Source organism: Trematomus bernacchii, unplaced genomic scaffold (assembly GCF_902827165.1).
Source record: "Trematomus bernacchii unplaced genomic scaffold, fTreBer1.1, whole genome shotgun sequence".
Classification (NCBI taxonomy): Eukaryota; Metazoa; Chordata; class Actinopteri; order Perciformes; family Nototheniidae; genus Trematomus; species Trematomus bernacchii.
This window is the reverse complement of record NW_022987869.1, coordinates 7,814,667-7,829,332: the sequence shown is the minus strand read 5'-3', so window position 1 is coordinate 7,829,332 and position 14,666 is coordinate 7,814,667. Positions and strand designations below refer to the sequence as shown.

The 14,666-nt window shown below is 38.2% G+C and overlaps 1 protein-coding gene across 2 annotated transcripts; it reads left to right on the top strand.

Moving 5' to 3' along the window:
• The first annotated feature begins 740 nt into the window (after nucleotides 1-740).
• pcbp3 (poly(rC) binding protein 3) lies at nucleotides 741-10,462 on the top strand. 2 transcript variants are annotated; one of them, XM_034113726.1, is made up of 12 exons: nucleotides 741-815; nucleotides 923-946; nucleotides 1,028-1,060; nucleotides 1,147-1,263; nucleotides 2,979-3,110; nucleotides 3,452-3,580; nucleotides 4,721-4,795; nucleotides 6,553-6,594; nucleotides 7,848-7,926; nucleotides 8,362-8,414; nucleotides 9,107-9,276; nucleotides 10,408-10,462. In XM_034113726.1, exons 1-12 carry the CDS (start codon nucleotides 741-743, stop codon nucleotides 10,460-10,462), a joined length of 984 nt encoding a protein of 327 aa, XP_033969617.1. The 2 variants fall into 2 exon arrangements, with proteins under 2 accessions (XP_033969617.1, XP_033969616.1); XM_034113725.1 differs by having other exon boundaries at nucleotides 4,721-4,864; nucleotides 7,851-7,926.
• Nucleotides 10,463-14,666: the final 4,204 nt, after the last annotated feature.

Below are 14,666 nucleotides of genomic sequence, written 5' to 3'. Positions count from 1 at the left end.
AAGACAGTACATGTATCTACTGATATGTGTTTTTCCTATAATTATTGGCTAAAAACATTTTAAAACAACATTGTTTTACTAAATGACATGTTTATTCATTCGCAGCAATCTCTAACGATTTGTATTCTTTGATAAATATTTGCTAAAAACTACAGTGACCTAATGTATAAGAAAATAACTTATTTTTTACAAATGAAAGGGAATATTTATGTGCTATTCTTAAAGTTTCCCCTTTTCCATAAGAACTAATAGGCATGTAGTAGTCAGAACGTACTAAGAGATGGACTAACCCTTTGTTATTTTTGGTAGAATATAACTACAATTATCCAGTTGTGTATACGAGGTGATTGTGTGTATTTAGCACAAACTGCAGTAAACCAGGAGCTTTTTGGCCCGTTTCAATGATTTACTTTAAGCATTAAACTATCCTGTTAAAGAGCGATGACTTTAAAGTAATTTAAAAGGACACTTGAGTTAGAGTCGCAGGCTGTATCTGTCTTTTTTTCCCCTTTTGCATGAATATTAACATTTCACTACCTAAATTAAGCGCTTAACTATACTGTGTTTGCGGATTGGTACATAAGTAAACCCTACCTTAAAGCAAGGAGACGCAGAGGAAAAGATTTGAAACTGTTTTTGCTGGCAGGTGACCGCTTGGCTGACTCCACCATCACACTCGCGTTGGCCCTTGAACTCCTCTCTCACGTGACCACGCCCCTTCCTTTACATCCAATCCCGACATGGAGCCCATCAAGGTCCAATCAGAAGGAGGCCTGAACGTGACCCTTACTATCAGGCTGCTGATGCACGGCAAGGTACCGAGACACGCGGCTACTTGTTTATATTTCCTCAAATCTACCTGGTAACAATAGGTGACGTCAAGCCCTTATACACTTAACATTGTTTGTTTGTGTGTCTGCAGGAGGTTGGAAGCATCATTGGAAAGGTATATCACACACACAAGCACACCATGTCAAAAGTCATATCGCCTACTGCAATTATATCTTTATTTATCTTTTACTTCCAGAAAGGAGAAACGGTGAAGAAAATGCGTGAAGATGTAAGAAGGACTTTTTAGAAAAGTATTGTTACCGCTTTTAACATATGCTTCTTTTCCTAATCCTGTAATTGTTGTTTGGCCTATAGAGCGGTGCACGTATCAACATCTCAGAGGGGAACTGCCCTGAGAGGATAGTCACCATCACTGGGCCCACAGATGCTATTTTCAAGGCCTTCGCCATGATAGCATACAAGTTCGAGGAGGTAACACATTCACCATTTTAGCACTTTAAAGTACAGCACTATACTAAATCAAAGCACTACATTTGCCACAGCGGTACAGGAAGAACTCAGATCCTTTGCTCCTTTAAGTACTCTTAGATTTAAATAAGTGAAATAAAAGAATGTAAGCATATTCAGAAGACAATTAAAAATACTAATTGCAGAGAAAGGCAAAACATTTTACAGAACTTACTGTTATGCAATTGTATCGATTATTATTTAAAGGTCCCATGTCATGGCCATTTCTACTGATCATAATTCCATTGTTGAGGTCTACTAGAATACATTTATATTGTGCAACTCACATTGGTTTCTCATACAGCATCTCTGTATAGTTTGTGTATTCACTCTCTGACCTAAACGGCTTGTTGGAGCTCCTGCCCCCCCCCTCCCTGTGCCCAGTGGCCGTCTGCGAGACAGCGAGACACAGCGAAACCCAGCCCGAACACACACACACACCCGCAGCCTGGCTGGGAGTTTGTGTGTGTGCTCACACACCGACTCACAGCCTCGCTGCGTCCCGCCGTCTCAGGGAGGAGAAATCGGCGGAGCTGCAGCTGAGAAAAGATTGAGTGTGTGTGTGTGTGTGTGAGGAAGTCCGCAGATTGGTCAATTTGGACCAATCCACTGACTTAACGTAACGGCTCCACGGATTTGTCCATTTGGACCAATGGGTCCATTTGGGTATGGGCACGTCACTGTACCCAGGAAGTAAAAAATGGAAAAATAAAAATCTCCAATGAGGCGTTCTGGGGTAGCATAGACAGGTCTTTTCTGTGTTAGAGTTTTACTCGCTACAGGGTGTACTTTGAGGGTTTGTGACTCTGCAGACCGTTTACATGCAGAAGCTTCATAACACACAAGGGGACGGGTAATAACCGGAAAAGCATGACATGGGCCCTTTAAATGATGTAGTTCATTTGTTGTGAATATTGTTTTTTTATATTTTCCTTATGCAATATTCTGCTGATTACTTTCCCAATAACATGGATTCGAAATAGGGACATTTTTTACAATGATTATTTTTTCAAACTAAAAGAACACAATTATTTAAGGGGGAAAGCTGCATATCCTCACATCTGAGAAGCTTGAATTATATTTGGCATTTGTACATGAAAGTGTATAAATACAAATATATAGACAGTAGAAAGTGGCATTAAAATAAAAATACTAAGTACCTCAGATTTGCCTTAAGTGCAGTATTTAAGTAAAGTACTCAGTTCCCACCCCTGGCTTTACTGTCAGTACTGTTGCGTCTCCTAATGAATACAAAGCAGGCTCGCTCTGTTATGTAGGACAGAAATATGCTGATCTAACCTTGCAGCACCCTTTGAAAAAGGGTTTAGATGTGGGTATCAAAGCAGGGCCAAACCAAAGAGTCTCCAAAACACAAAAAAAACAACATCAGTTTGTAGGTGGAAAATAAGAGGACTTTCCAGATGTACACATACAAAGGAAATGCCCTTTAACCGTTTTATTCATCAGTTAGAAGGTGTATATTATAAATGATTCGTAATAACACATATAAGGTTTATTAATGTCAAGTATTTTCAGATATATACAAATATAACAACTAAGGAAAAAATACAATGTGCACATATCTAAAAGAGTTGACTATACTTTCTGGTGCAGTAAACTTGCTACCTCTGTAAATACATGGTATATTGGTCTGATAACAGCATTTGTTCCTCCCTCAGGATATAATAAACTCTATGAGCAACAGTCCGGCCACCAGTAAACCCCCGGTCACCCTGAGGCTCGTCGTCCCGGCCAGCCAGTGCGGCTCTCTCATCGGGAAAGGAGGCTCCAAAATCAAAGAAATGAGAGAGGTAGTCTATTCATTATATTATTTATATTTCATTGAACTAACTAGAATACTTTGTTTGAAGGCAAAACTACAGCAAAGACATTGCTATTCATGTTTTGCTTTTATACCATGTCTTCTCTTAGACTAAATACACATTAAGCTGTTTAATTTACTTCATGGCGTAATTGTTTTTTACATTTTTTTTTTAAACTCTATTCAACTGTAGTTCTTTGTAAAATGTATGGGATTAAAAAAATGATTTAAGATTGTTGTCCTTTATATTCCCCCATGTGTAGTGTTTTTCTGCTCTAGTATCCCTTTACATACATGTCAATGCATTCATTCAGATGATTTAAATATTAGTCCACAGGAGCTCAGGTCCAGGTTGCAGGTGACATGCTGCCCAACTCCACGGAGAGAGCAGTGACGATCTCCGGAGCGCCTGAAGCCATCATCCAGTGTGTCAAACAGATCTGTGTGGTGATGCTGGAGGTACAGTACCACAGAGAGGGAAATATCAAGTTCACATGATTTACACTGAACCAGAATCGGAATCATTTCATTCAAATGCATGATATGGAATATGAAAGATAGTTGTTTTCTTACAGCTGTAATCTTTAAGATGTAAGCCAGTCAATTTAATACAAAACACAATTGATAAATAGAATATTTTACATTACATTCGGCTTCATTTTCTAAAAAAATCCTTTGTGCATATGTGTTGAATTTTCTGCCACTAACAATGAAAACTATAAATACTAGCACATACTAGAGTATTTGAAGGATTATCTGCATCTCTCTGATTACAAAATGTTAATTACTGTGTTATTTACTACTATTTCATAACCAATGCATTTGATTGTTTTTTTGTGCTCTGACGTCTTGGTTTGTACATTTTAGGTCTTTACAAGTAGGTCTGGGCAATATTGATAGTATATTGATATAGAGATATGAGATCAATTACAGAAAAGTGTACTACATACATTGTAATTGTATCTAAATTACTGAAAATTATTTATCAAAAACCTCATTGTGCATTCTAAATATTTTTGTTAAAATCTTATATAGACAGTTTACCCAGCTTGCTCCAGTCACAAAAAAGCAGAAATTAAGTACGTATCAAACAATTAGGACTGTTTTTTGCAGGGTAGAAAATACTTAAACTCAACTGTTTGTTACTGTCCTCAACAATTCATACTTTAAATCAAAGGGCTACACACTGTCTCTCCGTCTCCTGCACCATTAATTTGAACTATCTGCACAGCCAGTTCTCCATTGGGCCTTCATGATGGCACCAGCCATGGATACTAGGAGATATGTGACATGACTGTAAGTCTCTCAAACATGGACTTTAGACATTGCAAACACAGTATGTAGACTCATCATTATCCAGTTGAAAGTGATGTTCCAGGTAAATCCAAGTTTAGTTGTGCACTGAACCACGATTTGGACATTTTCTGTGGGCATGAACACACTGAAGAGCACTTTGTGTCACAGGTCGTCCTCCCCAAGGCACTGTCCCTCTTGGTTTCACTTTATGCAACTTCTTTCTTTCTCTCTGTTCTAACACTCTCTCCACATCTCACCCCTTCTTCTTCTTCCCCCCACTCTCTCCTCCTTTGCTCTCCTCAGTCCCCACCGAAAGGTGCCACTATCCCCTACCGCCCCAAGCCTGCCTCCACCCCTGTCATTTTTTCAGGTGGCCAGGTAAGAGCAGACCCACTGGGGGCGTCCACGGCCAACCTCAGCCTCTTACTGCAGCACCAGCCACTGCCTGTTAGTGTTGCACCAGGTTTTTCTCACTTATCCTCCCTCCCTCACTCCCCCTGAGCCCCCCTGACAAGCATGACACATCACTGCTGTCTACTGTGCCCTCACTGTCCTCCATGACCTGCAGCCACGCAAACCAGAACTTGGATAAAGACATTAACTGAAAAAGTGAACAAAACACTGCCATAAGAATCAGAAATCCTTATTTAAAACGTACTTTGTTACAGCAAAGGGGAGAGTTCAAATCCAAGGTAAAAAAAAATGAAAAGACTAACACATTAAATAAAGAGGTAAGCACACATTCATGGTAAAACATAGCTGAATTATAAATGTAAGTTAACATAAATTGTAGTGGAAATAGCTTCTAGTAATAACATTAAGATAAAAACATGTAAATGTATATTTTGCAGAGGGTTAATTCACAACAGTGATGTTACAGTCTTAAGTCTTGAAGTAGCAGCCAATGATACAAATATTGAGTGTAAAATAAAAAGTGCGTATGTATGCCATCAAGCTAACTCAAATTAAAATAAAGAAAGCACCAACAACATCCTAAAGTGATTGAGCAAAACTAACTTGGTGAGCTTGAATGAAAGGAAGTCAAACATAGAACCTACACTGAAAGAGACACCCGACGTACTCGGGAAGATAATTCGAAGCGACCCGTGCAGGGGAGCATCAGGTGTACACAAAGGAAGGGAAGCTCCGTAGAGACACCTACTGGACGGGGTGTGAATTACAGGAGATGAATGTGAAAACACTGAGGATCATTTGCATGGTAAAAACAGATATACATTTAATTCAATTGAAGAAAAATAAATTAACCATTGCAATCACATCCGTATGAAACGCTAGAGTTGAAGCTATTATATAAACAAAGTAAGTAGCTTTAAGGTTGGAAAAATCACCCAAATATTCAGTTTGCTGTATCATAGGATAAGGAAAATCAGCAAATCTAAATGTAACAACCAATTAATTAAATTGATCAATGAATTCATAATTACAAAAGTGGCTAATTAAGTTCTATATAAGACTCCCATTAGCATGCTTAATGTGGCTTTTAATACTCTATGAATAATGACAGGTTAAGTGTTGTTCTCGTCAATGAACAGAAAGCTGTTGGTTAGCCAGTCAAATATGAAGTTTAATTGTATTTGGTTCAAATATTCTCATGGAAATTAAGAAAGCAAAACATACCTACATTTAGATGTCGGTTATTTATTTATTAATACAAAATCTTCCAATTTCTACTTTACTGACCAAATGCAGAGACGTGTTATTTTTCTGGTGACGGTCTACCACTGCTCGCTCTCTTGGCTGATGAAATGAATTTAGCTCAGTTCTGACCCCTGTGGCCCACCACCACCTAAAAGCTCAATCTCATCACTCGTTTTAGGGCCGCTCATCTGGTTTCCCTCACGCCTCCCCTCACCCCCCCACTGTCTGTGTTGTCCCCTATTGATTGAGTTCAACTGGATCTGATTGATGAATAGTGCATGAATTTGTAGTGATACAAAATAAAATAAAAATGTGTCTGTAGAGTGTGGTAGTCAACAGTTTTTACATCACGTATAGTTTGTTGTAGAGTGATTAGTTTTCCCTTGTCTAAAATATATTTCTATAATAGGCTATATGTTTTGATATTTGCTCCGCTGGTGTAATGAGATAACAATAAGCTCTTCTCTTGTTTCCAGGGTTATACCATTCAAGGACAGTACGCCATCCCTCATCCTGACGTGAGTGCGAACCCCACGAGGCAGTGCACACTGCACGCTCCATTATTCTGTCTCTGCATCCAAATCTGCAGGCTCTTTACTCTCTTTCCACTCATATTAATATTAATTGCTAATATTAATACAGCTTTATTTCTGATATGTAATTCCTTTATCTTCTAACTTTTCTGACTATCTCCTCCCTGCCCTCTGTTGGGCATTTCACCTCATGGAGCTTGGCCTGATGGCTGGTGGTTTTACTGTTATATCAAATCAACTAGAACATGCATACAATAGGGTTGCAGCTTTATAGTAACCGGAGCCATTGTGGAATTGTTGAAGACTTATTTGCCAGTTGAAAATAATACAATCAGAACCAAGAAAATAAAGAATTTAAAAAAAGACAAAAATAGTATGAAAGGCAGCTTTTGTGGCTGTGACTTATGATTGAGTTTCCTTTAAATATATTTGAAACTCCCCCTTTCCCAAATGAACAACACAAATGAAAATGGAAGACGAGATGATCAGCCTGTTCTAAAGCGATCTCACACCAAACTTGTCTAATTTTGGCTTGGTTGATGAACCTACGTTAGTTTAGGGCACACAAATCTGCCTATAGCCAGTGAGCATATTCATTTGGACTAGAGTAAAGGAAAAAGTCAGGTAGCAAAGTGTATAAAAAGTAACATGTTACTGTATCTTATGTCACATACATTAGGAAATGTTAACCACTTGTTGAAGTCTATAAGACTATCCTGCAGATTGAAAAATGACACTAAAAGTGAGAACAGTCAAGTCAAAGGGTGTCTAACCAAGCATCTGCATCTAACTATTTGAGAGTATGAACGTGCAGCCAATTTGGAAATCAAGAGTCAAGATTCAATTCAAGATTCAAAGGCTTTATCTGCAAAAGCTGATAGGCGTGTAAAATACAATTAACCTGTGACATAAATAGTGCAAGTGGACCATTGCTGAAAACATGGCATGGTAAATCTGACATCATCCTAAAATGGTAGTCACCGGTTGTTACTCCATCACCACAGTCTCAGGCCAAGTCCTCCACAAGCTTCTTCTTCTCTGCTCTCTTTCTCTGTATCTCTTAGTCTTTGTCCTTCACCTGTCTGTGTTGTTACTACTCCTCAGATCCTCTCTCTACTCTTGTAGCATTTCGGACAGACCTGTTTGTGTGTGTCTGTGCGCGTGAGTGTGTGTGTTCGAGAGTGTGTTTTTTTAACGATGACCTCATAGCACTGCTGTCCTCCTCCTCCCCCCCTCAGCAGTTGAGCAAGCTCCACCAGTTGGCTATGCAGCAAACCCCCTTTAACCCCCTCGGACAGACCACCCCTGCCTTCCCCGGTACGTACCCACCTACACGACGCCCCTCTTTACCAAAGCTCCTTCTCTCGTTTTTACCTGTAGAGACAAACACATTCTCTACCTCCTTTTTTTCTCTTTCTCTTCCTGTCTTTACTCTTTTCTTCTCGTGGTTGTCCTAATGGTCTCTGTGGTGCACTGCCATTGACATGGCCTGCTGGTGGTTTGCTCTTGTTGATGTTGAGGTTTCTTTTGTTCTTTGGTGTCCCCTTCGTATCTTTCTGTAATGATGCAATTGCCTCATGTTTTTTTGAGTAGAAATCAAGTGTCAGGTGATAGGAGTTTTACAGAGCCAGACTTTCTACTGGTCAATAGCCAGGGAGTTAAATAACACCATGGACTACATCTCATCAATGCTGTTCACTCCCTCAATGTGCCAAACTCTATTTTATTTCCTTTTCCTGTGTGCAGCAGCAGGTCTGGATGCCAGTAACCAGGCCAGTACTCATGAACTCACCATTCCCAATGATGTGAGTACATTTGTCTTAATGTGTGACATGTCTTCTCCTGAGTGCTTTTTTGTTTAATTTTCCATAACAGATTTGCCTTGATCTGACGACACTATAACAAAAGTCACAGATTTTATAATGTATGTCCATAATTCTTCTGTTACACTTTCAATACACTATACCCTTAACTAAAACACTTATTTGAAACCAAAACATTCTGAAAATAAAGGTCAATGAGAACCAAAGCTAGTCACAACAATGATGCCAGGCTATTTACATAAAGATTACAACAACTAATACATAAGAGTGTTCAAACTATACATTAAATTCCTGAAAAATCTGCACAGCATTAGTCATCTATCAAAGCACAAATTCAAAAATGCTGTTCGACCACAGAGTCAAACAAACTGGTTTATTATCTCTTAATATGGCTTCCCGTTTTAGCTTCTAGCAATACAATCTGACAGCTGCAGCTATAGAGGACCACAGCAGAGATATAGTGCAGCCAAAGGCAGTTGGCTTTGTAAAGTGAATGGCCTTAATGGAAAAGACTTGCTGCACCAATGAAAGGAATATAAGAGTTATGGTTGAAAGGCTGACAATGACCCGTAGTATTGCATCACATCGAGTGCAGTGTAATATGGCGTCAGATAAAAATGTGTGTCTTTGATTTGTTCTGGCCATCCTAAGTCCCGTCCCCATTTTCTTCCCAGCTAATAGGCTGCATAATCGGACGCCAGGGAACCAAAATCAACGAGATCCGTCAGATGTCTGGGGCACAGATCAAAATTGCTAACGCCATGGAAGGGTCATCGGAGCGCCAGATCACCATCACAGGGACCCCCGCCAACATCAGCCTGGCCCAGTACCTCATCAATGCAAGGTCAGAGACAAAGTTTATTCAGAGAGTCAGGCCTTACAAGTCAGTAGTCAAAAGACAGGCACCTGGACTTCATCCCTGATGAGTTCAATCATTGTTAAACTGTGCAATATGGAAAATATATGGGCTACATAACCTGACCATTTATTCAGCTTTGCAATACTTTGCATTGACTATCTGACCATGCAATATTCTATACATACAGTATGTTCTTTATCAAAACAAATATTTATCATTATTTGGTTTGAATGCTGAGTAAGCGTTACCAATGCATTTATCCCTTATAATTGATCAGTGAATTACATACTTTGTGGATATTTATCAACTATACTTAAACTATTGAACATCTTTTAAACATTATAGTTAAGAGTCACTTTTAAATCGAGCAATGCATTAGTGTCAGTTTTTCAAAATAAAAACCTAAATGTCCCACATTTGTAGTCGATGTGTTGAAACCTTAAATCTTTTAAATGTTTTATACATTGGGAGTTTCATGAACCTTTTTAATGTGTATAACTTTTTCTCTGACGTCCATTCATATGGAACCCTTTCCCTGTTATCCAAATATTCCTGCTTCTTCACTTTCTTCTTACACATTAGTTCATTTGCGTCAGCAAGCAATTTCTTCAGGTTATATTCTAGTTAATATTCTACTGTGCAATGATCACCTAGAATTATTACTGTACTTTTGAGCAATAATCTGCTTTTCAGCAATTCATATAATAATTAATATTCATTTGTAACACACCCATCTGGAAATATTTTCTTTGACCAATATTGTAGTAATATGTGCACATTTTAAATTGCATTTCGCTGTTTATTAATGTTATTTTATTCTTAAATTAAGCACCTGTCACGAAATCTAATTCCCTCAGGATACATAACGTATTCAGATTGATCATTGTTCAAATCAAGTACTTAAAGATTTGGCTCATTTGAAACCAATGCACCAGCACTTACAACTTTGTGGCTGATTTGAGGCGAATGTAGTGCATCTTTCTTCCGAGTTCTTCACAGTTGAATGCACTTATTGTAGGTCACTTTGGGTGAAAGCTTCAGCTAAAAGAAAAGCTATGTAAAACAGCAGGTTACTTTAAGGACATTATTTCTCAATTACCAATGGTCCTCCCACAGGTTCAGAGACGTGGCGGCCATGTGGAACGACCCATCTTCCATGACCACGTCCTGAATCCCTGACTGGCTCCTCCGTTTGGCCCTTTCCAGCGATTGACCACCGCAGACAACCCTGATGAAGCCCTCCGGACTCTGGCTCTGGCTCCCTGAAAACCTGTCCGCCTTCCCGCCCTGGTTAAAAAGTTATTTATACATCGGGGAGGGATGTGCGCTCGCTTTTATTTCAGAGAGCCAAATTAAATACAAAAAAAAAAGGAATTACAAAAAAGAGATTCTCTGTTGATTAGGGTTTTTTTTAGAAAACTGTTGAAGCATGTTGAATGTTTATTAGGAATAACTTGTGTTAATCTTTCTTCTCTCTATCTCTTGCGTTATTTTTCTCTCTGTCTGTGCTGCGTCATAGAACATCATTCAAAAGTATAAACTTGTAAAAGATTACGTTTTATTTTGTAGAACGTAGTTATTCGCATATTCCAGCTGCGCAGTGATGCTATCGGCAGAGTGTGTGGTGGGATGTAGCCAAATTATCCTTTTTTGATAATATATTTTGGAAAGAAAAAAAATTGGACTGTTGGCTTTTGTCCTAAATTGCATCTTTGTCTAAATCCCATGACTTGTTGCTGCATCACATGACCCTTTTAAGCCAATGGTATCACTCCTAGAGCCTCCCTTCTCATGTTAGTTTCCTATATTTACATTATTGCTTATATTGCATGTTTCAGTGTCGTATCGTTGTGCATTTCAGTAAACCTGTCTACGTGTTCCTTCAAATGTTATTATTATATGTCCCATTCTTTTCCGCAAACATATTCAGCATTTTTGGCCATTCACATCTAGTCCTGCTCCCCGCCCAAATGAAAAACTTTCCGACAGAGCCTCCTTCTATCAACACCGATTATTAGTATATAGATGCATGAATGGGAATTAGTGAAAAATCAGTTGCTAAAAAAACACAAACTGAAAATTGTAATGATTGTTTGCTAACTTATTATTATTATACTGTATTTGTTTTGTACAAGGACTTTTGTGGTTTAGCACATTAGTCGACTACGCGGCGCTCATGCAATAGACTATTCAACACTTTACTCTGGACTGCCTCTGATGTGGGAGGAATTAGTTGGTCTTTAAAGCCAAAGTGTTGCGTCCAAACTTTTCGGCCTTTTATGAAAATAAATGTGGTTCCTTTGAAAGTAAAAAAAACAAAGGAAAGAAGACGACTTTTACGGCAAAGAGGCCTAAATGTTTGGACGAAGCCAAACGGTATTTTTTGGGCCGAGGAATGTTCAGGGGTTCATTGGGGGGAACCCACGGAAGTCTCTTTTTCAAGATTGTTCATCTTGTCTTTTCTTTTTGACGCTTTAGGTTTGAATGTCTTTTTATTGTCACGACTATGTCATTGTTTTTATTTGAAAAAGGACAGGTTGGATGACGATTCCGGCTTCACTGGTTTTTGAACCAGCATGTATTTATTTATGGTGTGGTGATGCACATGTGACTTTTTTTCTTCGTTGATCATGAAGCTAAGTTAGTTTTGTCGTATCGTGTTTTATTTGAGAGGGAGGTGTGGATGATGCTTCAAATATTGGACAGCTTGAGTCATCTCATTTCTGATCAGCTGAGCTCTATTAAGTTTTGACATAATACAAACAGCTGTTGAATGTTATTGTCGAATCTCATTATTTACTGTCCAAAACAGGAACATTCCGCATTTTAATTGTCTCAATTACTTCACTTAAACTTTTTCTGTTTTTATTTTCAGTAGCCTATGCTGAGCTTAAAGGAAAAGTTGGACATTACCAACATGTTTAACTTTTCCTGTAACTTCTTAAGGGTCTTAAGCGCTTTGATGATATACATGTGATTATGTAAAAGGACAAATGCTGTATCGCTATACTGAACCATGCATAGTCAATGATTATTCTGCAATAATTCTTACATTTTGATGTGAACTCAAGTAGTAGTGCTAGCATTGAAATTATGAATTTGTGTTTCTTTCTATTATGAGTTGTCATAGCTTGTTCTTCAATGGGAATGTTTGTCAAATGAGTCAATTAAATATTTGTTTGGGGCAATTTGCTTTACAAAGACAGTTGGCTTATATCTAAGAGGGTTTTCTTTCCCAACATTACTGTAAAGGTATAGAAAATCCTCAAGGGTATTATGGCTTTTATTCAACTGTTATCAGTGCGCGTGTACTGAGGCGTTTGCTTCAAATAAGTACACATGTAAAAGCATTGAAAAACATAGAAAATCAAGGATTGATAAGGCTTATTAGCACAGTCGGCATGTGCATTTGACAAAGATATTAGTGTGTGATATGAATTTGATCGCCATGGTAGTGTGATTTCAATAACATCAATATTCATTGTTTGAAACTGTATTTACATTTGTCTATATGCCTGAGTATTCTACAATTTTGAAACAAACTGCAACTAATGCAATAATAGGGTGCGATGTGCAATTATTTATTCAGTTATTAGCATAGACACAGGAGAGCTGTGTAGCTTGTCTAAACACTTTTTTTTTAAATTCACTTTACATGTGGCAGCAACAGCAAGAAAAAAAGAATGACTAGACATTTTTGGGGGTTTTTTCAGCTTTTATTTGTGTGTATTGCAGTTTGGGAAAAAATTGATAGAACTTCGTAACTATTTTTGATTGATTCATTTGCTCTGTGCAGATCTATATTAGTTGTGAGTAATTACATAGGTTTTAATTTCAAAGTGTTGGTAAGTATAAAAACTAATAAAGTTTCATTTTTTCTTTCTGTGACTAGTTTTTCTCTTGTTTCTCTTTGCTGTCTCGCACGGAAAATTAAAGGGGCCCTATTATGCATTTTGGGGTGCTCCCTTTCCTGTAGTGTATTCTATAGGGTTTTGTTCATGTAAATGGTCTCCATCTCTAAGACGTTGACCAATCATAAGGTCCAAATATGAACCTGAAAATGAGAATAATAGGGCCCCTTTAAAACATTTCTGTATGATCCCTGTGTATACATAAAATAGGAATTACGCGCATCTTCTGTTATTCCTATTTGGTCTAACATTAAAAAATAACCATAAAGGCGAAAAATTAGCCTTAGAGCACCAAGGCAAATTGGTACATTTTTAAAAGGACAACTAAAAAAGAAGTTCTTTAAAAGTAATAAAAGAGAAAACAAACTTTCTATAGGTCCACGCCAGGACTTTGTGATGTTTTCATCTTGACCTCAGGAGAAATTTGGGACGATAAATTGCTGTGTCTGGATTTATTCTAAGGCTGAGTAGATCCTCGAGGGCAGAAAGCTGGTCTTGTTATAGTGTGGAACAGAGCAGTGAAACTATAAGTGTTGGCCAGAATGACATTTAGGTTATTTTAAGATAACTCTGCACCTTATTACAGAGAGTAAGATCACACCAGGAAATATATTTCACATATTTAAGATGGGGATGCTCACCGTTTCATTCTAACAATGGGTGTCAAGGTTAGATTAAGAATGTGTTGTGAGCCAGGAAGCTGTCTGAGAAGTTGATGTAGGCGGTAATGATTGGCAGAGATCCAGCACAGAGCTTTGCAGTGTGGATCAGAGTCTGAGGCCCCCCCCCCCCAAAGCTTAACAAGAGCCCGACTCAGGCATCAGGTCCTGCCACACAAAAGTCATTACAGATGTTTTCACATAAATAACAGAAAGTCACAGTGCTCTGCAAAGAAGGTGTATTCATTTGTAGTAAACTAAATATCTGTCAGCATTAAAGCATGGAATTCAAAGATTTTAACAAAAGTAAAAAGCAGCTATAAAGAAGCAGCCGCAGATTTAATTACTGACACTAATAAGTTATTGCAATTCTATCTCTTTTAAGTACCAGATTTGATTGGTATATCATTACTAAGATAGCCATATTCCTCAACAGCTATTGCTGTATAGAATAAGATATATAGTAAATTCAGAATGCGTGAACAAATCCTCACAAAACAAATTAAAGGTCACCTATGCAAAATGCCCTTTTAGATGTCTTTTATACATAAATACGTGTCCTCTGTGTGTAAGGAGACTCACAAAGTGTCAGAAAATAAAACCCTCTCTCTTCTCCTCCTTACCCACATCTCTAAAAACGGGGGTACAACGGAGCTGATCCAGATTTGCTGCGCTCATGACGACATTACTAAAATGTGGGCTGGCTTTACGTTGAACTCCTGGCAACGTTCCGCCCCAACCTATCGTCCCCTATCAGAAACGTCGCTGTATCAGAAACAATGCGCAACGTGTTATGGAAGTAATA